Consider the following 23,434-nt stretch of genomic DNA (forward strand, 5'->3'; position numbering starts at 1 on the left):
TAAGGGAAGCAATCACTTCAGTTGTCTGGAGGGTATATTTGATAGAAATTAGAAAATGTTTCAGAGGCTGTGTACTTCAGTGGACAGCGCACTAGATTAGGACTCAGAAGGTCTTGGGGCAGAAGGAGTCTATTCCAAGCACTGCCACTAACCTGCTGTGTGACCTTTGTCAAGACACGTCACTTCTATGTGACTGTATTTCCCCTCCTACTCATAGTTGATCTTGTCTATTTAGTCTGGAAGATTTTCAGGGCTGACAATTTTTGGTAGCAATTTGCAATTATTAATTTTGAGAATTTTTTTCTCAGTGATGGCGTAGTTTAAAATATAACAAACTAAAGTTTATGCCGTGGTATCTGAGCTGATGTGCAGATAATTCTGAATAAGGAGTACTATACATACCAGCTTTTTGTACTGCAGTTTTTCCAGCCTGCTAATAGTTTGCAAGTCATAAATACCCATTTTGAGCCATTTATAGCCTTTCTCCCCTTATTAAGAATCAAAATGTTCTCTTCAAAACATGCACTTTGCCATCTGTTGGATTTTATTTTGTTTTGTTATTTGGCCGCAGCTGCATTGCCTGGTGTAGCATCTGGCTGCTCCTTAGCAATCAGGTGGTTTTACATCATTAAACAAAATGTGACTCCGGCTGATTTTATGTAGCTCTGAATAATGCTAGGAAATGTGTAATGAATATAATCCCAAAAGCAAAATACAAGTTTGTTTGCAGAAATGAAAAGTTCTTTGAGTTAAAGTATTACTTCAGTTACTTAAAGAGGCAGGAAGGATGGTCTTCTGGTTAAGGCTTAGACCTGTGACTTAAGAGAGTTGGGTTAAATTCTGAGCTCTTCCAGAGCCTTTTTTCTATGAACTTTGAATACCACTTAACCTTAGTGTGCCTCACTTCCCAATCTTTTGGTAGTATGCTGCATCCTTTTCTGCTTTCATCCCTTTGTCTTGTCTATTTAGATTGTAAAATATTCCAAGCAGGGATACTTTTTCTGTTTATGTGCAGCACCTTGCACAATGAGGTCCAATCTTGGTTGGGCTCTCCAGACTTTACACAAATGATTAAATAATTGTAATTAAAGAGCCCAGGAATTGGAAAGAATGAAGATCCAAGTCAGGTTTTTGAATAAAGAACTTATGTCTGGTGGTTATTTGGTATTATTATTAGCATTTCTAAGGTGTCCAGAACTACAGAATCAAGGCACCAGTAATTAAGAAGTGATGCAGGTAGAAAAGTGAGAAGCCTGGCTAGAGAAATGATATGATCCTTTCAAACTGATCAGCAGCCTTCTATTCAGAGGTATTTGCAACCCTACACAGTAGTTTACCAAGTGTACAGACTGAATGGATTTTAACTGATCAAAGTCATGAAACCACCACCATGAACTATAAGCTAAAATGATCTCTGGAGAAAAATAAATTAATATTAAAGATGAATGCAGAATACAAATATCTGATATCCCCTTCTTCCCCACAGAAACCACAAGAAACATCTTGTATATACAGATATCACCTTCCACACATTATCTACACATGTTGTTTTTCCTGTTGTACGACCTAAATCGTTGGCTGATTGATAGGGCTGTGATAGAGGTAACAGACTGCACATTATACAAGCAAATTCTGGTCCATCATCAATAAATCAATCAGGTGAGGAGGTTTATTATTCACATATCGTTCTGCAACTTATCAGGAAATAACAAGAAACATCTATCATGTGGAGAATAATCACTAAATTGAGCAGAGTAGAGACAAGAAACTCATGAAAAGCAACTTGTCCCTCCAGCACAATTTATTTTCATTTTAACCACCACCAACAATCACTAGTATCTAAGTCTAGGGAGTGACTCCTTAATGAACAAGGTAGAATTGCTCATCTTCTGAAGCATCCATCTTTGAAAACAATTGTATGAGGATGAAGATGACGTGTGTGTCTCCATCTGTGAAATAGCTTTACCCTCTTTGCATTGCTTTTCGACGAAAAAGGCCCTTGGAGTACAGACTTAAATGTCCTTTACAGGCTAAAAGAGTGACCTCCCTGGTTGGTGTCAGAAGAAGAAAAGTGTATACCCAGCCATTAACCTTTATCACCCCATTGCTTTAAGGAGACTAAATGAAGAGCTGAATATCTGGCATGAAGTTTTCTCTGGCTGATGGTAGGTAGTACACTGTCCTTGGGAAATGTCTACCCCCATGTTAGGCCCAGGTTCTGCCCGGAACTGTGCATGCACATCTCCCATAGAAACAGGGGTGTGGGCAGGAATTTAAATGTTACCTCTTGCTGGGGGGAGCACATTAAACACACACACATTATACACATTAAACCATATCAACACATGCATCATATGCAAAGAAATAAACAGCTGCGTATTCACTATTTCAATGAACTGTATCTTTAATCCACTTCTAATACGGGCTCCTTAACCATATGGGGGGAACATGTGCAAACCAAGTAGGTGTACGTACATCCATAACCTCACGTTATGGGGATACGTGTATGACTCACTGAGTTTGTGCACTGCATGTTAGGAGGAAATACCATAATAGAAAAAAAGGGGAGGGGGGGCAGAGAGCTTCTCCCCCCCCGGGGCTGCAGAGTGAGCTCCTCCTGCACTGGGGGTGGGGCATGGTGCAGGACGCAGAACTCCTCAGCAGGGAGAAAGAAAGAGCTCCTCTCCCCCAGGGCTGCGGCCCATGGGGAGAGTGGGGAGGGTCCATACCAGGACCCTTGTACTGCCCTCTGCCATTTAGTCAAGACAGACCACCCCATTTAGCAATATGTAGGGCAAGGAGATTATGATCCCCTGACACCTGGTCATGACTCCTGAGTTAAGGACTCCATGTTAGAGAACAAGTAGCCCACAATTCCCAGTATGGCGTTTCACAGCCAAAGAGAGAGAGGGCCTTTGAAAGTTCCACCTAAAGATTTGGGATTAACCTATGCAGCTCTGGGGCTTTCACAGCTCAGAAGCTTAAGTGGCCACTTGTTACTGAATTGTACCATTAATGGGAAGTAGGAACACTAACAATATCTTGAGTGAGGCAGGCGAGGAAATGGAAATTTGCATCCCTAATTGGTCAGAAGTGCACATTATTTACAATAGCATCTGAAAACAATAGAGCAGCCTGTACTTTTGATAGATGCTGAATACTTTACCATAAAGTTCCTGGATTCCTTTAATATCATCCTGAGATAGTCTGAAGTTCTTGGTAAATGTGTAGATTGGAGCCATTAGAGCTCCTGGGTCCTCGGAGTGCTCTAGTCCCATGGCATGGCCAAATTCATGAGCAGCAACCAAGAAAAGACTGTAACCTGAACAACACAATGAGTCAACACAGGTTGATTGTATCCAAATAAAGATATACTACCTCTATTATGCTAGTCCCATAAAATTGCCACCACTCCTCACTCCACTAAAAGATTCCCATAATAAATATTGCTTGATGTGGAATTTCATATAATAATAATAAACATGCCATGCATGTTGCCAAGTCTTAGGAAATTTCATTCTACAGAAAGATTTCTTTTAAATCCTATTGTACAGTTGACACGTGCATATACTTTCACTGTCTCCCATGTAAAGTGCCCTTGAACATTAACTTAGTACTTCTGAGAAGGAAGGAAGTAGTTTAAGTGAAACGTTTGATTTATTTAGCATGGAAGAATTAATCTGGACCTTGAATCTTGCTTTCAATCATTAAAAACCATCCAGGGGATATACAGATCTACTGTTTTTTTTTATTTTATTTTAACAAAATAGCTGTTTTCATTATTTGTCTTGCTTGAGTTGAAAATAAGATGAGGTGGGAGGAGGCCTAGGATTAGTGCAGTAGCCTTTCACCTGTGGATTTCTGAGTTTAAAACCTACCTTAGGTCACTAGTAATTTTGTTTGCCATCTTAGAGTCTAGTACATATTTGTCAACACCACGTTGTCACCTCCATAATCTTTATTAGTACAGAAGGGCATTGATTCAGTACTGTTAAAGTACTACCGATAGGTGAAAAATCATCCATATTGCAAAAGGGCAGCATTTTACCAACAGTTACCAAATCACAGTGTCTGAATATAGCAGTTATTTCCTGTTCTAAGAAAATGGAAAATGCTTCTGTATATCAGATACCCAAATTTAGCAATTGTTGGTAAAAGTTGCAAATACTGCATTTAAAAAGATCTCTAATTTATTTACAAATAACACCAAAGATTATTAAAATGAAAAGAATTTATTTAAAAAAATCTTTTCCCCACATTTTTAAGAGATGTGGGTTTTTGGGGGGCTTTGGGCGTTTTTTTCTACTAGCCTTTAGGGCAGTGGTGGGCAACCTGCGGCCCACGGGCCACAGGTTGCCCACCACTGCTTTAAGGGAACATTTATGATTAAAAAACCTGTTTCCTTTGTTGTCTTTTAAAAATATCATGCGAACATTTGTATGTATTTATTTTGACAAGCTTTTTCCAAAACCTAACTTTGGGTGCCTGATGTACTCAGAGAGTGTTCTTTTATTTTCAAAAGTAAAATATGCATTCCCAAATTTTTAGGGAAAGTCATGCAAGTGTACATGAATTATAAATATGGGCCCAAACTTATCCAGGATGTCATGCCAATTACATCCATTACTCACAGCATTTTGGTCAATGTTCTTCTATCTGTGGTTAGCCTGAGACAGAGGCGGGAGTAATACACATTGTTAAAGGGTTTCAAGTATTTCAAGAAACTGTGTTACCTTGATCTGGACAAAAGCCCCATTTGCGGTCATCATCATAGTTACCACTGGAAGCACACCACATTTTGCCATCACTACGTCCAGCACTTGTGCAGGATTCATACTTATTGCCAAGGAAAATGAAAGGAAATACACAAGGAGCTCCTTCTGAATTTCCACCAACCGTTGACATTGCTATGGGGAAATAATATTTAAATACAATAAGTAGAGAATCAACCAGCTTTTGTGACATAAAACTTCTCTTAAATCATACCTAAGCCCAGAAAGCAACTGGAAAATCTGAACTGTTGTAACAAACAGGGAAACTGTGACTGAAAATGACAGTTTGAAAAGGAAATTGCCTGCAACAGAGGAAAAGAGAGATAAAGTCTAACTGTTCCTGCTAAAGCCACTGAAGCTAAAGACAAAAACTGCAACTGGCAACCACTTAAAAGAAGCAGTTACTCTACGGCAGCTCAATGGCATGTGCAATTGGAGAGGGAACTGATTAACAAATGACCTGGTATCAGCCTAATTAATAAGATCTTTTCTGATAATGCTTTCACGTGTCTTCCACAAGTAGATGTATTGATAGAAACTTTATCATTTTGTTATATATCAGCAGATTGTGAAGTGTTGAACTGAGGTTTAATTAGCTTCTAAGGACAAAAGAAGATCTTAGAGGAGTCAAAAAGTCAGATCTTGCACGCTGAGATAGTTGAGGTGTATTGATAGAAAGGATCAATTTAAAAGCTGTAGTTTTTAAACTAACTCTAATGAAAAGGATATAAGCTATAAGTGATACATGCTGTGGGGTAAAATTTCTACCTTTGGTACTCATGGAGACCACTTTTGTCTTCCTACTCTACCATATCCACCCACACTTACATATGGTACTCATGTGTAAACATACATACAGAGAGAGAGAGAGAGACATGTATATATGTTTATGTGTGCAAACATGTATGTCTATTTGAGCATAGTGCATCAGGAAGACCACAGTTGTACTTGTGTGTACCCAAAGTAGAAATTATACTCTAAAGCAAGTATCACAAACAGAGAATACACTCCCCCTACCCCCCCCCCCATTAAAAAAATCATTTGCCTTTTTAACACATGTACAGTACTAGCTAGCTGTTGTAAAGTCACTTGTTCTTGTACAGGATTCAAATGATAGTTGGCAGCCGAACATTGCCTTAGAAATTTAAATACATAATTATTTAGTGGTGGAATGTATGTAATTCTCCTGCAGTCATGAAACTCCAGCTTGTAGTGTTCAATAATGCATACAATACACACAGCACAGTAACAAATATTTCTAAGTCCAGGTTTAATGCTAATTGGGACACATCCCGTCAGTTGTTTATGTGGTAATGGTTCCTGAACAGAAGCTAATGCAAGTAGTAACATTAATTTTATATCAACAATTTGTTTTATATGGACATAAGGAAAATATATAAGGCACTTAGGCAAATGAAGCAAAGTCCTAATGCTCAAATCCTCCACCTACAGCACTGAAGTGGGTGAAACAGGTTTACAGGGGCTACAGAGACCCAGTACAAAAAGACACCATATTCCCTTGCATGTCTTTGTGACCATCTCTACAGCTCTCTGCATTGGGAGAAGGCCAGAGAAATGGCCACTGCATCCAAAACTAGAACAGATCCACTGAACCATAAAACTGCTTAGTGGCTATCCATGGGCTGTTACGGCTATTCCAGCCTCTAGACCAGCAGTTCTCAAACTGTGGGTTGGGACCCCAAAGTGGATCACTGCCCAGGCCCAAAGCTGAAGCCTGAGCCCCACCGCCCAGGTCTGAAGACTGAGAGTTTCAGCCCTGAATGGCAGGGCTCAGGTTACAGGCCGCCCAACTGGGGCTGAAGCCCTTGGGCTTTGGCTCTGGTCACCCCACCCGGGACAGTGATGTCTTTGGCTTCCCTGCCCAGGACCGTGAGGTTCAGGCTTTTGCCCTCCTGCCTGGGGCAGTGGTCCTCAGGTGGGCTCAGGCTTCAATTCCCTCCTCCTGGGGTCATGTAGTAATTTTTATTGCTAGAAGGGGGTCATGGTGCAATGAAGTTTGAGAACCCCTGCTCTAGATTCTGATTATAGTGTGCTGCAGCCCAACTTTATAGGCCTGTAGGGCGGATGTTTCTTCCCCTTATTCCTCAGTGTTTAGTGGAATTTTCACTTGTGGATTCAAGACTTGGGCCTTAGGCTGTTATTAATTTTGCCATTCCTACATGGAACAAACAAATCCACCAAGCAAACCCCAAACTTGCCTTACATAACTCTCTTCTTTACACAGTGGGAAAGTCACTATCTCCTGCATGAAGCCAGCATCGCCGACTTGGAAGTTGGGTAGGCAGGGCAAGGTCTTGCTGTGAACTGTGGAAAGGGGCTGCATTACAACTCTGACCAGGTCAGTGCGGGCCACTAAGAGAGAGGAAGCTGGATCTGCTTTTAAATATGGCCAAGGGGTCAGAACCTTCATGGAAAGGATGCTGAAGAACAGTGCACCCTATTTGTTGCTCAAGGTTGGAATGAAGGGTATTGAGTAGCTACAGTGCAGGAGCCTGGCTTAGCCAGCTCGCATGTAGATTGTACAGGATTCATGTGGGACATACGGACTTTCATGCTGTGAAAATAGGATAGTTAAATATGGCAGGATTTGGGGTTTGCTTTGTGGATTTGCAGAATCTATGCCAAAGCCATAGGGTCATTCCACTTCCACACCCACTGTACCGAGGCATCACTGGGCTTAAATGGCATAGGGGGCTTTGTGCCATAATTTGGAAAGAGCTCCTATATTTGCTGTAAATCTATAGAGAGCTGGAATCAGGACTAACCAGGCCACTTAGAAGACTGGTATTTTGCACAAACCAGACATAAACAATAAACAAATGCAAAGCACAACAGTCTGATTATGTAGTAACTTCTGCCCAAAAGTTAGTAATTATTTGTATTACCAGAGCACATAGGAGCCCCAGTCTTGGAGCAGAACCCCACCGTGCTAGACACTGTCCAAAAAACAAAAAGAGGGTCCTTACAGGTAAGTGTTTGAACTACTTCTAGTTATTGTTAAGGTTTTGTGTAAGAATTTCAGTATATTAGTTCCAGTGTTCTCCTGCTCATTTAACTATCACTTAGATTTTTCTGTGTCCCCATTACCAGTTATGCAAAGTTTGATACTTTTACATTCTTTTTTACTGTTAAGAGGAATGGTGGCTCAGAGGGTCAGAAATAATCAGCAACCAATCAAAATGCTCCAAGTGCCTATTTTAAACAGAGATGGCTTTTTAAAAAGCCTGGAAATGGAGTCAATCTGTTTGTTCATCAGCCAGCCATTGCTCCAGAGTTAGGCTTACATTTAGTTTGGGTTTCATTACATTTGGTGGCTTCACCTTGGCTCCCTTAAGTGCCAAGAATTCTGAACCATCATAGGCAGTTTAAATGAGTAACTGTGCCGTTAGTCTGTATCTCAGAAAAACAATCCCTGCCAAGTTATACAATCCTCTAAACTAATTTTGTCCCTGTGACACGCTACGTAGTAACAACTGAAGTTAACAAGCATTAAAAATTGTCAAGAAAGCAGAAAGATCATTCTTCTGGAGTGAAGGGATAATTTTCAATTTGTTTCCTAGTATGTTGTAAATTCATAAAGGCATGTTTATTGAGTTAAATCTGACTGTGCTAAACACCCTTTTAAAAAAAGAAAAAAATTAAATGTTGAGCATTAGTCATTGGCTGTTTAAGTTTCACATTTCCTTTGTACTGCTTTTTTCATTTGCGGCTCATGTTTCAGGGATATTAAAAAGTAATCATCTACCCACATTTACCATGTAGTGGTAGACATTTATCCCTAAAATTTGAAGGCATGCTCCTACATACATGTGTGCTTATGCTCATTCCTGATTTAGCTGTGCAAATTCCTGATGTCCATGGGCAAGCTATCTAGGATTGTGTGTATGCATCCAAGATTTTTTCATCTGAATTGGGTATATGCAAAATTGCATGCAACCTTAGATGCATATGGGTTTACAAATTTGGGCCATCCTTTGGTTGGCCTGCAGTATACCTCAGATATATGACTGTTGTGGGTAATTCCATTTCCATCTGGAAGCTGAAAGAGCCAAGGAATCTGGGAAAGTTGCTATTTGTGACTTATGTTAGAAAAATGCAAGCAAACTCTTTCAAACCTCAGGAAAGCTTCAGCTCTGAGCTTTGGTCCAATGTTCCAAGTGTGGTTCTGATTACATCTGAATGGATATATTCACTGCTAGTCAGGTGACTAGAGTGGTGAAGGAAAAAGACATACCAAGGCCTCAATTCATTTTTGGGTGTAATTCAAGGGGTTAGTTCTGATCTGTACTGCACAGCTCTCCCTAGCTATTTTCCAGTACTTGGGCTGATAGTCCAGAGATTTATTTATCTGGGGCCTGCTGGAAGAGCATACACAGTAAAGGGGACAGAATTCTGGAATCCACTTCCCTTTTGGTCTGACAGAGCACTGCTCCCTACCTGCCAGGCATATTGAACAGCTATTTTATTTTCTCTGACTTTTCCTGAGATGCAGAAATGACTGGAGGATTTTTGTTCTTCCTGGGGGTTGGAGGGTCAGATGGGAATTCAGTAGTTCTTTATTCTTGTTAACTGACGTTGCCTTGGTTTAATATTATATTGCATATAAACTCATGTAGGTTTATGTATGGGCTTATTTATAGGTTATATTGTGCATGTACCTAGAAGCCACAATCAGCAGATTTTCAGTAAAGTGGAAATATCAGCACATATGCCCCCAACTCAACTACTTGTAACTCTTCAACTAAAGGATGGAGAATTACTTGTGCGACATACAGATCAATGACAAACTAGACCAGCATAACAAATATCTATTTACCAGTCTCTGGGCAGAAGCCATATTTCTTATCTCTGTCGTAGTCTTCTGTAGTTCCACACCACCGGTACCCATCTGTCCTTCCTTCTGTTGTACAGCTGTCATAGGATGTGCCTTGAAATTTGAAGGGGAACTTACATGGCTGCCCTTCACTATTTCCACCCATCGTGAAAAGAGCTGAAGTGAAAGTGAAGCAGAAAAAAAAATAGAATATTTTTAAGGAGTAACTGTATACATTATAACTAGAAATTGGTAAGAAAAAACATTATTGATTAATTATGTGTAGTATGGCAGCATGAAGAGGCCCCAAATAACATGAGGGGCCCATTGTGCTCGGTGCTGTACATACGCATGGTAAGAGACCAGAGAGTTCATAAGCTAAACAGACAAGGGTGGGAGAGAGGAAGTAATATCCCCATTTCACAGATGGAGGAACTGAGGCACAGAGAGATTAAGTGACTTGTTCACAATAATTATTAACATGGCTCAAGTGAAGTCCACTGGGCTACTCGAGTTTATGGCAATATATCTTTTATACCCTGCCTCATAATATATTACTGCCTATTTGTAGCTAATACTTCTGCTTCAAACAAGGCTTTGAGGGAGTGTTCCAGGAAGCCATCTATTTTCCTTAGTGTTTTGCTAATTAATTTACACTGTGCTACAGAGGTTGCTAAAATAGCATCTTAAACATGTAGACAGGTTTGTAGCCTGCCGCTGTCACTTTAGATGACAGTTTTCCTAATGAGCATGTTATGTGACATTCCTCTGTTTGTTTAGTCTGCAGACTGCAATAGAAGATACAAGCAGGGGAGACCATACCCTGGCATTTTTACTATCTCACTTTTCTTTCCTTTAACTTCTCAATAGCTCTGCTTTACTTTTCTGAATGCCCACACAACAGTCACTTGATGCTGCAGTGATTGACACTCTATAAACATCCAAGCTAGATAGACTGAACTTCACTCCTCTGACAAAGAGGGACAGATGGGCATGCCTCCTGAGTTCCCTCCCAGTTAATAGTTTTGGACATGAGATGCTCCTCTTCAAGAAGTTCAGGTTTGCATCCTCCCTCTCACCCACCCACACATAAACAAGCCTCATGACTTATGAACATTCCCAAGATTTCTATAGTCCCTGAGAATCATGACTCCTTCTATCACATAAATGGGGAAGAAGGGTCTTGAAGTGAAGCCACAGAACTAACTCTATGGCTGGAGATCTGGGTTATCTCCTTAGGTCTGCCACAGACATCCTGTGTGGCCCAGGAAAGGGCAATTAAATGGTCTTGGCCTGATTTTCAAAAATAGGTGTGAAAATGAGTAATGTATGTGTGTGATAATGACCTGGTATCCATCTAAAGGGAGCATCAAAATCTAGGGGGTAAGAAAGTTGCACCTAGGACACGGTATCTTTCCTTTAAGGTGTATGTTACTTTTAAGTCTATATTTCAGCCAGTTCTGACTACTGAAAAATTATCACAGGCACTTTGTATTTGTGGGATTAGTTTTTCCCTGGGCTTAATCTGTTATGTAAACAGCAAGATGGCTGTATTTACAAATCCATTGTTTCTTGGCTTGATTTGCTTTTTTTTAGGGGGAAAACCACCTTCTAGCTCTATGGGCTAACAGAACTGAGTGGCATCACTGCTGAATAGGGAAATATTGTGACACAGATGACTGCCTTTCCAAGTTAAAGTATGTACTGACTAGGGCATTAAGGATCCAATCTTTCCAGTTAGCGTGCTTTGGTCCCATTGGGGGGAGGGTGTTCGGTACCTTCCAGGACTGGGTCAGAAATTATAAAAGAACAAGTTATTGCTTAAATGTAGCAAGCATGGTCTTCTGGTCTGGCCAAGCTATCCTCTGCACAGGATCCAGGAGAGTGAGGCTTAACGCCATATTTATGCTTCACTGATCCTGCGATCGGCCACAATAGGATCCTATCTCTAGGGGGCACTGCATCCTTCAGGGACCTCTGGATCTCGAGACGCTCTGGCAATGTCCAAACATATGGCCCCTATGCTGGGGGAGCAGGGCAAAAGTGACAGAGCTGGAGACAAGTGTCTGACTCAGTATTTATGTCTCAGATTCTGGTGGTGAGTTAGTCAGGACACATACATTAAACAGTGCTGTCTTTATTTTGATTGGTGAAAGATTTTTAAGAGAAAAGACACTTGGAAAGCAAAACAAAATTGAGTTGTTTGGATGACTCATTTGCTGCATATTCGGCTTCCAGGTACAGATCTGGCAGCCTCGGTCTATGAGTAGAATTTTTCATTGGTTTGAACAGGGAGGAATGGAGGGAGGGATAGCTCAGTGGTTTAAGCATTGGCCTGCTAAACCCAGGGTTGTGAGTTCAATCCTTGAGGGGGCCATTTAGGGATCTGGGGCAAAAATTGGGGATTGGTCCTGCTTTGAGAAGGGGGTTGGAGTAGATGACCTCCTGAGGTCCCTTCTAACCCTGATATTCTATGATTCTAGGGATACATTGCAAAATCATTTCAGTACAATATTAAAACACAGTCAAAATAAGGTTCTTCAATTTACCCACAGGTAATGACATGTGATGCTAAAAGTCCCTCATTCCAACAAAGTTCTTACAGGGTTACAAGTTTTTTTAAACTTAAACCTCTTTGAGTTTTATTGTAAATGAAAAATAAAAGTATCACTTGCTCAGAGAACTGAAATAAAGGTGCAGTTACTTATCATCAAGCCATCATCCAGGGCCTGATTTTGATGTTAAAGCAGGGTAAATCAGGAGTAACGCTAACGCAAAGTTACACTAATGTCAGAGTACAATCAGGTCCAGTATTTCCAGCCCTCAATTAAGTATCGAACTTGTGAGGGGTGCAGCACCCTCAACTCTTTGAGGAAGGTCATTCAACCCTGAACATTTCTCAGCTGGCTGGTGTGTGTGGGACTGAGGCATGGCTTTCCCACGGTCCCTCTACTCCCCGGAGCACCAGGTCTGCGATGCAGTTCGGGCTTCACATGGGCCCCATAAAATGAGATAAAGGTTCTCTACTCCTATCCTGCCCACTGCACAAAACAAACCTTTGAGTTTGATTATCCTTTACACAGAGGGCCTTTTACACCACTTAGGCAGTATAAAGGGGCCTGCAAGTGGGTTATACCCTAGGCCCTGTTACACTACCAGAATGTTGTCGAAGGACTTCAGTGTAAATGAGAACCAAGGCCATATGTTCTCAGCAGTGAGCTGTAGCTCACGAAAGCTTATGCTCAAATACATTTGTTAGTCTCTAAGGTGCCACAAGTACTCCTTTTCTTTTTGCGGATACAGACTAACACGGCTGCTACTCTGAAACCTGACTTATATATGTTAGTTGATAGCTGGGTTGGCGTTCTGAAAGGTGCACGTATAGTGTTTAAAATACCTATACTTCTTCTGGGCAGAATAGCTTTAAAAAAGCCTTCAGTGCATATTCAGGGCTTAAACAGTTCTTTTAATCATTTCACATGTATTCTCTGGTTATATAATGTTACAGGAAAACTAAAGACACTGACTTCAGAAATAAAAGAGCAACCTACTGACAATTAGAAATCTTTCCTGACCCAACAGACTCCATGATGTAAATCCCCAATCCTGCCGTATTTGAATGTATTCCTAGGTTTTAGAAAATGGTGTCTTGGAATAATAAGTGCACAATACCATGTGTTTAACAAGAAACATCTGTGCATAGCTGTTCAAGGATCTTGCAAAACAATTACATCACAAACAAACAGCTCAAAACCACCAATTCAGTTTCAAAACATTGACACCAGCATTTTGGTCATTCAGAATCATAACTCCCCTTGACATTTGAAGAGACTGTTTAAATTCTCTAACCCATGTAATTTTAGGCCCAGAAATAGCCCAAGATACATGAATGTCTATCTGTCCACCTACCTACCTAACCATCGTCCCTGCAGTATCTAAGCACCTCTAGTATTTTAAAGAAGTAACAACCGTAAGTTCTCTCTACTCCTCCTTTCCAGCTTGAAGGAAAAGTAACTTGATGAGTTTATAAGGGAGTGATTTCGGGGAGGTGGGGAAGTTGGCGGAAAGACTGAGGGCTTGCTGACATGGGTGAAGCAAAGTGCCCCACAGCAGTGTGATTTCTAGAATGCTCTAATGAGCTGAGCTCGAACTGCCCAGTGTAACTGCTGACCTACTCCAAGAGTACCTAGTGCGCACTAAGATGATGTGAACTCGGTACCTCTCTGAGTGCACCAGCAGGGTTTACTTGGGGCAATTAGAACACAGCACCTCAGAGTGCTTTGCAATATTGACATGCCCTCAGAAATGAAGGACCCCCTTCTGTCACCTCAGGGTTGGAATAATGAAGTATGTGCCACTATACCTGAAACTACTGATGACTCTGAAAAACCCTGGTTCATTTTGCTAATAGTGAAAACCTCCTGTTCTGAAAAGGGAGCCCAAGAAACACCTCAGATGATGATTGCCTCTGATCACTCGTAGGACAAGAAGACAAGCAGGAAAGCATTGAAAAGGAGGGTATGAGAAAACCTTTTTCTACACAACAGCTATTATTGTCTCAAAAATTATGGCTGCTGGACTGATAAATATATAAATAGAAATATCCATGTGGGCAGTTGTTTTATGTGAGCCACTGCTGATCTCCGCAGTATATGTTACATGGTAGTTAGGGTTGTTAGACTGGGCTGGCATGGGCTTGATCCTGCAAGATACTGAGCATATCTGGTTTTATTAGCTTTATTTTAAAGCACTGGATAAGATGTTTATTAAGATGCACTCCCTTTCCCAATACAATCTACAGTCTAGATATACTCCAGCCTCAACCTTGCAAATAGGTGCACTTCAAGTGTTCCAGGGAGGAACAGCATAATTCCAACAATTTTTGGTTTCAAACAAAACCTCCAATATATTTCATTCAATCATTCCTTTCTGACTCATTATTATATAATTAACTATTGTATTACAGTAGAACCTGGAGACTTCCAATGGGATTGTGAGCCCATTGTTCTGGGCACAGTATAAAATACACCAGGGACACCCTCCAGAAATTTTTCATATGCTGTGCACAGCTGAACCACTCTCACTTTAACTTAAAAATCATGACAGAGGGGCTGATGGGCCAAATTTCAGTGAGCAGCGCTTGCGACCTGGAGCGTGGGGTCTCAGCACAACTCATTATCCCAGCAGACCCTCTGTCAAGGGGCTGCCGGGTGAAATCTGAGTGATGCCATGATCCTGTATGGCAGGTTGCAATGCCACTCAGTTTGGGGGCCCTCCCAAATAGGGCCCCTTTTTCCCCCTGTTCTGGGCAGCTCTGTCCCCCAATTGGTGCCCCTGCCAATGATACACAACATGCGTACAGCTGTGAGCAACATTGAGGGTATGTCAGTGGTGGGCAGCGATCGATCCAGCAGGGATTGATTTATCACATCTAGTCTAAACGTGATAAATCGACCCCCGAGCACTCTCCCGTCAACTACTGTACTCCACCGCCACGAGAGGAGCAGGCAGAGTTGACGGGGGAGCAGCAGCAGTCGACTCACTGCAGTGAAGACACCATGGTAAGTCAATCTAAGTACATTGACTTCAGCTACGTTATTCACGTAGCTGAAGTTGTGTAACTCAGATCGATTCCCCCCAACACATCAGTTCCTGACTCCAAGATCTTACAATCCAAGTAGAAAAAGAATGGAAGGGGGATGTAGAGGTAAAATGACTTGGTCAAGGTCACACAGTAGGTCAGTTGCAGAGTTGGAAATAGAACCCAGTTATCTTGAGCTGTAGGCCCCAGCCCTACTCACAGGGCCACACTTCCTCTCCAGAATATTTCCTGCAGTTTGACATCCATTACATCAAATTAAAGTTCACATAACATAAGAGTTTTCTGTAATCTTCTACTTTGCAGACTGACCCTCAAGTTTTAAACAATGGACATATTAAAACTGTATGAAGGGAAAAATGTTCACCAAATTAGTGTTACTTTAAAAACAATCACCACATTACGTATATGTGCAAAAATTGCTGAATGAATGAAATTGTTATACAAATTATTTCATCTGTATATGATCTTTCCTAAAAAAAGTTCCAAATTATCTGTGAGTCCTAGCGCTCTGTTCACAATTCAAAAAGCTTAATAAAAATACCCTACATATGATCTCAGTTTTTCAAAACCCACTAGAATTTTTCCATTAATATGGTTTCTAATATATGGTTTCTGAAATACTCAGTGTCATTCCTCTGTCTGCACTAGGAAATTGAAAGTACTTTTTAAATAAAAGACTCATTTGGCATTTGTTAACAATAAAAACCTAATTCTAAAAGCATGCTCACTTACCTGACTAGCATTTTGCAATATACCATTAACTATATAACTTCTGTGACAGGGTCGGGCCAGATGGCTATAGGAGAGTAATAGAAGGCAGATATATTAGCCCCAGGCTAAGTAGGTCCCTTTTCCCTGGGTAAGGTAACAGGAAAGGTTCCAGAACAATCAGGAACTTTCTGGAGACAATTAAGACAGGCTGATTAGAACACCTGCAGTCAATCAAGAAGCTGCTAGAATCAATTAAGGCAGGCTAATCAGGACACCTGGGTTTTAAAAAGGAGCTCACTTCAGTTTGTGGTGTGCATGTGAGGAGGTGGGAGCAAGAGGCACTAGGAGCTGAGAGTGAGAACGCGGACTGTTGAAAGACTGAGGAGTACAAGCATTATCAGACACCAAGAGGAAGGTCCTATGGTGAGGATAAAGAAGGTGTGGGGAGGAGGACATGGGGAAGTAGCCCAGGGAGTTGTAGCTGTCACACAGTTGTTCCAGGAGGCACTCTAGACAGCTGCATTCCATAGGGCCCTGGGCTGGAACCCGGAGTAGAGGGCGGGCCCGGGTTCCCCCCAAACCTCCCAACTCCTGGTTGGACACAGGAGGAGTCGACGTGGACTGTGAATTCAGAAAAACAGCCAAGCTGAGGGCTGCCGTGAAGCTCCAAGGTGAGCAAATCCACCAATAAGCACAAGACCCACCAAGGTAGAGCAGGAACTTTGTCACAACTGGTATCAGCAGTGGGATCTGGTGTCCACAGTGCGGCGGAAGAAGGAGGGTGTTTGGAAGGAAAAAAAAAAAAAGGGAAGAGGGTCTATTTTTATTATTTTTCACCACAATGGAGGAGGTAGTGCAGGCACTGATACAAGCCATGGCTGCCCAGCAGGAGGCTACTCGTGTCCAGGCAGCCGCCCAACAGGAGGCAGTGCAGCTGCAGCAAGAGACTAATCGCCTGCTGATGGACCAGGCTGCTCAAGACTGGGCTATGTTGCGGGAACTGGTAAACCAGGTAAAGGCCCTTACAGAGCTGAACCGCAGTCATGAGGGGACGCAGATCATGCGGGCTAGCAATTGGCTGCAGAAAACGACGCGGGAGGATGATGTAGAGGCATACCTCCTGGCCTGTGGGAGGCTTGGCCCCGAGAACAGTGGTCTGGCATCCTCGCTTCATTCCTGTGTGGGGAGGCCCAGAAGGCCTACTATGATTTGCCTGAAGAGGCTGTGGCAGACTACCCCCAGCTGAAAGCAGAGATCCTGGCCAGATCTGGGGTAACGACTGCAGTGCGGGCCCAGCAATATCATGAGTGGAGGTACCAGGAAAACAAAACCTCGCGGTCCCAATTATATGACCTCATCCATCTCGCACGAAAGTGGTTACAAACTGAGTCCCAGAGTCCGGAGGAGATACTAGAGGTTCTGGTCATCGACCAGTACATGAGAGGACTACCGCCACACCTTCGTGCCTGGGTAAGCCAGAATGAACCCTCCACCTACGACGAGGTTGTCGCGCTGGTAGAAAGGCAAAGGACGGTGAGGGAGCTGACCTGACCGGTTAAGGAAGAAGCACCCCAGGTTACACTAGCAGCACCAAGCCCTAGAGCTCGGGTGACTGGGCCACCAGGAGAACCCAGGTGGAAAAAGAGAGGGGCTGAAGGCCCACCAGAAGCCGCAAAGAGTCGGAGCACTGAGGGGGAAGAGGATTGTGATGTTAGACTACCCAAACCAAGAGACCAGGGAATGCCTAGGGCTCCAGACAGATGTTACGCCTGCGGGGAGTGGGGACACATAGCTGCACAGTGTCCAATGCCAAGGAGCCTATGCAGTGTAACCTGGGGAACTGGGCAGACCCATGCTCCCTAATCCACCTTGTGGGGGTGTCACTAACCCCACATATGTACACTAGACCAGTGAAGCTAAATGGGGTAGAGACCACAGCACTGGTTGATCAGGGAGTGCTATCACGCTTGTCTCGGGGAAGCTTGTGAAGCATAGTCAGCTGCCATGGGCTAAGCGTATGGGGATAACATGCGTCCCTGGGACAGTTGATTATTATCCCACCATCTCAGTAAAAATCGAGATTCAGGGGAACACTACTGAGGTAGCAGCAGGTGTAGTCCCTAAACTCCCATACCCAGTGCTCATAGGGAGGGACTTCCCAGGGTTTGGACACTTACTCCCGGTAGGGGAATTGGAGAAAGGGGGAAGCCCTGAAAGTAGTGAGGCATCCACAGTAGACTGTCAACCCCCAACCTTCTCTGAAATATCCCCAGATTTGTTCTCCACTCCCAGACAGCGTAGAAAGATGAAAAGGGAAAGAAGGGCACTACGGCCTTGGGAACCCGAATACTGGCCCAAAGCCAGAGGGTCGCTCTCGTAGGTAGGCAGACCTGAGCAGCTGAAAAGGAGGCCACCCAGGAGGGAGAAGCACCCGAGTCTAACCCACACCTTAATGCCTCTGAACCAGTAGAGGCAACAGAGACTAGCCCTCTAGATCTTGGGCAGATTAGCCCTGGGAGAGGAAATTTTGGACGGGACCAGGCTGAAGACCCAAGGTACGACAACATTAGGAAGGAGGTTACCGAAATAGATGGGGTCCCCGTGGAAGGGAAAATCCAGGGACCAGGACCTACTTCATAATGAAGAAGAATCTCTTATACCGGGTTGCACCAGTACAGGGGCAGAAGGTACAGCAGATCCTAGTACCTCAAAAACACCAGAATGCTGTATTAAGTCTGGCCCATAGTCATCTTTTTGGGGGGCATTTGGGGGTAGAGAAGACTCTGGCACGGATCCTGCAATGATTCTTCTGGCCCGGAGTATATGAAGAAGTGCGGAGGTACTGTGAGTCCTGCCCAGAGTGTCAGCTTCACAGTCCCCGTCCCCACTTGAGGGCACCTTTAGTACCCCTTCCCATCATAGAGGTCCCCTTCAAGCAAATAGCCATGGACCTAGTGGGACCCCTGGAGAAGACAGCCCGGGGCCACCAATATGTACTTGTCATTCTGGATTATGCTACTCGCTACTCAGAAGCCGTCCCCCTGCGGAACACGGCCTCTAAAACGATAGCTAAAGAGTTGGTGAGGATCTTTGCCCAAGTGGGGCTACCAAAGGAGATATTAACAGATCAAGGTACCCCATTTATGTCAAAGCTAATGAAGACCTCTGTACTCTGCTCCATATACATACCCTGAGAATTTCAGTCTATCATCCGCAGACCGATGGGCTGGTACAAAGGTTTAACCGAACCCTCCAGACAATGATAAGGAAAGTGGTAAGTCGAGACAGGAAGGATTGGGACACTCTACTACCCTACCTTATGTTTGCAATCTGGGAGGTACCTCAGGCCTCAACTGGGGTTTCCCCCCCTTTGAATTATTATACGGACGCCACCCCTGTGGCACACTAGATATTGCAAAAGAAATCTGGGAAGAGGAACCCAATGAGGGGAGAAATATAATTGACCATGTGTTGCAGATGCGAGAACAGATAGCCCGGGTCACCCCTATTGTGCGGGAACATTTGGACAAGGCGCAGGAGGCCCAGCGAACCCATTACAATTGCCAGGCAAAAGTCCAACAGTTCCAATCAGGGGATCAGGTGATGGTGTTGGTGCCCACGGCAGAAAGCAAGCTTTTGGCCCAATGGCAGGGGCCCTATGAGGTGGTTGAACCTGTGGGGGAAGTAACCTACAAGGTGCGGCAGCCAGGACGCCGGAAATTTATCACGTTAACCTCTTAAAGCCTTGGCACCAAATGAGAGGCGTGTGTAGTGGCCCAAGAGACCCCAATCCAGGGAAGTAATATGCAGGAGCAGATCAGGATATCCACTGATCTGACACCAAACCAGAAGAAGGAAGTAACTGAGATGATCAACCGATACCAGGACATGTTTTCAACCTAACCAGTCTGGACCACCAAAGCTTATCACCACATTATCACACACCCTGGGGCAAAGGTAACTTTAAGGCCCTATCGGGTCCCAGCGGCAAAAAGGGAGGAGATCAAGGCAGTGGTAAAAAGGATGTTGGAAGAGTCATCAAAGAGTCCCACAGTCAGTGGTCAAGCCCGATTGTGTTGGTGCCCAAACCCGATGACACCACTAGGTTTTTTAATGACTTTCGCTGGCTGAATGAGATATCCAAATTCAATGCATACCCCATACCCCATATCAATGAGTTAGTTGACTGCCTGGGCAATGCCTGATTTTTGACCACCCTTGATTTAACAAAGGGATACTGGCAGATTCCCCTTGCCAAAGATGCGAAAGAAAAAACAGCATTCTCTATACCAGAGGGTCTGTTTCAATATACTGTTCTTCCTTTTGGACTGCATGGGGCACCTACCACCTTCCAACATCTTATGGACAAGCTCCTACGGCCCCATACCAGTTATGCAGCGGCATACCTGGATGATGTGATTATTCAGACCCCCGACTGGGAAACCCACTTAGGAAAGGTGGAAGCGGTTCTGGACACGCTAAGATAGGCTGGCCTCACAGCCAACCCAGCCAAGCATGCTATAGGGCTAACCAAGGCTAAATACCTTGTCTACATTGTAGGAAGGGGCATGGTCAAGCCCCAACTAGAGGCTAAACAAACTAGAGGCTATCCAAAATTGGCCCTGGCCGAATCGGAAAAAGCAAGTCTGGGCACTCCTGGATGTGGTGGGGTACTACCAATGATTTATTCCCCATTTTGCTACCAGAGTGAGTCCCCTGACAGACCTGATAAAAGCCCGGGGTGCAGCCATGGTGAAGTGGACAGATGCTGCAGAGAAAGCATTCATGGATCTACAAACAGCTTACAAAATCCCGTGCTTATAGCCCAGACTTCAACAAATAATTCATTTTACAAACAGATGCATCTGAAGTAGGATTGGGAGCTGTCCTATCGCAGATGGTCAGAGATGAAGAACACCCAATCCTCTACCTCAGCAGGAAACTCCTCCCAAGAGAGCAGAAGTATGCCGTGGTTGAAAGAGAGTGCCTAGCTGTGAAATGGGCCATGGAAACACTACGTTATTACCTTCTGGGACGACGGTTTACCCTTGTGACCGACCATGCACCCCTCTAGTGGATGCAGCGAAATAAAGAGAAGAACACAAGGATGACCAGATGGTTCCTGTCCCTACAACCTTCCCAATTCACCATACAACACCGGGCTGGAAGCCACCATGGCAATGTAAATGGCTTGTCATGAGTACGCTGCCTGACGTCCTAAGTTGCCCATCCCCGCAGTGTTGAGCAGAGGGGGGGATATGTGACAGGGTCGGGCCAGATGGCTATAGGAGAGTAATAGAAGGCAGATACATTAGCCCCAGGCTAAGAAGGTCCCTTTTCCCTGGGTAAGGTAACAGGGAAGGTTCCAGAACAATCAGGAACTTTTTGGAGACAATTAAGACAGGCTGATTAGAACACCTGCAGTCAATCAAGAAACTGCTAGAATCAATTAAGGCAGGCTAATCAGGGCACCTGGGTTTTAAAAAGGAGCTCACTTCAGTTTGTGGTGTGCGTGTGAGGAGCTGGGAGCAAGAGGCACTAGGAGCTGAGAGTGAGAACGCGGACCATTGGAGGACAAGCATTATCAGACACCAAGAGGAAGGTCCTGTGGTGAGGATAAAGAAGGTGTGGGGAGGGGGCCATGGGGAAGTAGCCCAGGGAGTTGTAGCTGTTGCACAGCTGTTCCAGGAGGCATTCTAGACAGCTGCATTCCACAGGGCCCTGGGCTGGAATCTGGAGTAGAGGGCGGGCCCGGGTTCCCCCCCCAAATCCTCCCAACTTTTGGTCAGACACAGGAGGAGTCGACCTGGACTGTGAATTCAGAAAAACGGCCAAGCTGAGGGCTGCCGTGAAGTTCCAAGACGAGCAAATCTGCCAATAAGCGCACGACCTGCCAAGATAGAGCAGGAACTTTGTCACACTTCATAACATTTATTTCCAACCATCAGAATTCTGTAAAGGAGTCAGAGCATTTCAGTGTAATGTAATGTGATGTAACAATGTATTCCATTGCAGAGAAGGGGGGCTTGGATTGTAACAGAAGACAATGGGCTAGATCCTCAGCTGTATGAATTGACAGAGCTTCAGTGACGTCAATGGAGGTACAGAGGTTCTGGCCCTCTGACTCTTTCTGCCTTCACCTTGTGAGTTTCACAAACAGTGGTCTCAGTTGTTGCTTTTGTGGGAGCTACAATTCCTGCTGGAGCGGCATGGTGTTCAAGGGGAAAGATTTGCTGCCCCAATGCGTAGATAACTGCAGCACACTCCCCTCTCTGAATCTGGCCCCATCTTGCTAGGAGAAGCTGACCCTATGATTCAGGGAGCTTGGGGAGTGTGCTTGTACTTGGCTGCTGGGTGTCAAGGAACAAGCGCACAGAAGGCTTCTTGTGCTATCTCCTCCTGCTGAGCAGCAGGTTCAACCTGGTCCTATATTGGTGATATTTAATATCAAGCAAGTTAAAAATCTAGGCATGGTGAATCAAGTGAAAAAATCTTTCTTTTATCTGTTCTCATTCTCTTTGCAATTACACCACACCCTTAGTGGGACTGTTATCCAGTGGAAAAGCCTGTGATTTCCTCAGCTGACCTCGATGCGCCATAAGACATTTGGAAACTTAGGACCTGTATAAATCAAGATTAGTTCCTTGCAAGGCTCACTTGTGCTGTGTGGGGGAAAATGCTAATCTGCTCGTTAAAATGTGAGTGCTTACCCTTGCAATGGCTGCATGCCCAGTTTGGGCCAAATCCTGGTCCCACTGAAGTCAAAAACCAAATGCTAGTCCTTTCCATTGCTCCCCTGTTATGTGGACCTTTCTTTGGAGGGGGCCAACTGACAGGACTGAAAAAAGAGGAGGATTTCTTACTAAGCAGGCAGATCATTTACTTTATTCAGTTCACCTGACCTGAGCACAAATTTCCTCTGTGATGCCAAGAAGGAGATGGTGGGGAGTTGTTTAGCTAGTGTTTTCTGTTGACATCCTCCTCGTAATTCCTTTTTTTGATTTTTTTTTCATGTAGTTAATAAGGACTGACTGTGCTCCCGTTGAAGTCAATGCTATAATTAGATTCCAGGAGCTGAAGATAGTGGCCCAGATTCTCTGCTGGGTGCACTGAAAGGGGGAAGGGAAGGGACACAAAGGAGCTGATATTGCTACTTGTTCCTGGGACTGAAGTCTCGATATCTGTTTCAACATACTTTAGAGCATTCAAAGTAGAAAGGTACAGTGATATCCTTACATGCAGAATAACTACAGCTGACACCTCTCGGCTAAAATCAGTCATGAGACAATCCTCCAACCCAAGTGTTCAACTTACATTCATGGGGACAGAATCCGTATTTGCCATCAGAATCAAAGTTGTATGTGGTTGAGCACCAAAGGAATCCATCATTGCGCCCTGCATCAGTACAGCTGTTATATTCCTTATCATTGAACAGGAAGGGAAATTTACAGTATTCGCCATCTGCATTCCCATACTTCACCTTAACAACTGTAAAGGGAGAAAACACAACAGTGC

The 23,434-nt window shown here is 43.8% G+C and overlaps 1 protein-coding gene across 1 annotated transcript in view; it reads right to left on the reverse strand.

Annotated features, from left to right (window-relative positions):
* Positions 1 to 23,434, reverse strand: part of MMP2 (matrix metallopeptidase 2) — a 50,415-nt gene that overhangs the window by 15,478 nt on the left and 11,503 nt on the right. Inside the window, exons 5-8 of the mRNA XM_073307587.1 lie at positions 23,234 to 23,407; positions 9,610 to 9,783; positions 4,734 to 4,907; positions 3,167 to 3,322 (exon numbers count right to left, since the gene is read on the reverse strand). Of these exons, the coding sequence (XP_073163688.1) occupies positions 3,167 to 3,322; positions 4,734 to 4,907; positions 9,610 to 9,783; positions 23,234 to 23,407 (678 nt within the window). The remainder of the gene's footprint in view (positions 1 to 3,166; positions 3,323 to 4,733; positions 4,908 to 9,609; positions 9,784 to 23,233; positions 23,408 to 23,434) is intronic.

This window comes from Lepidochelys kempii, chromosome 12 (assembly GCF_965140265.1).
Source record: "Lepidochelys kempii isolate rLepKem1 chromosome 12, rLepKem1.hap2, whole genome shotgun sequence".
NCBI lineage: Eukaryota > Metazoa > Chordata > Testudines > Cheloniidae > Lepidochelys > Lepidochelys kempii.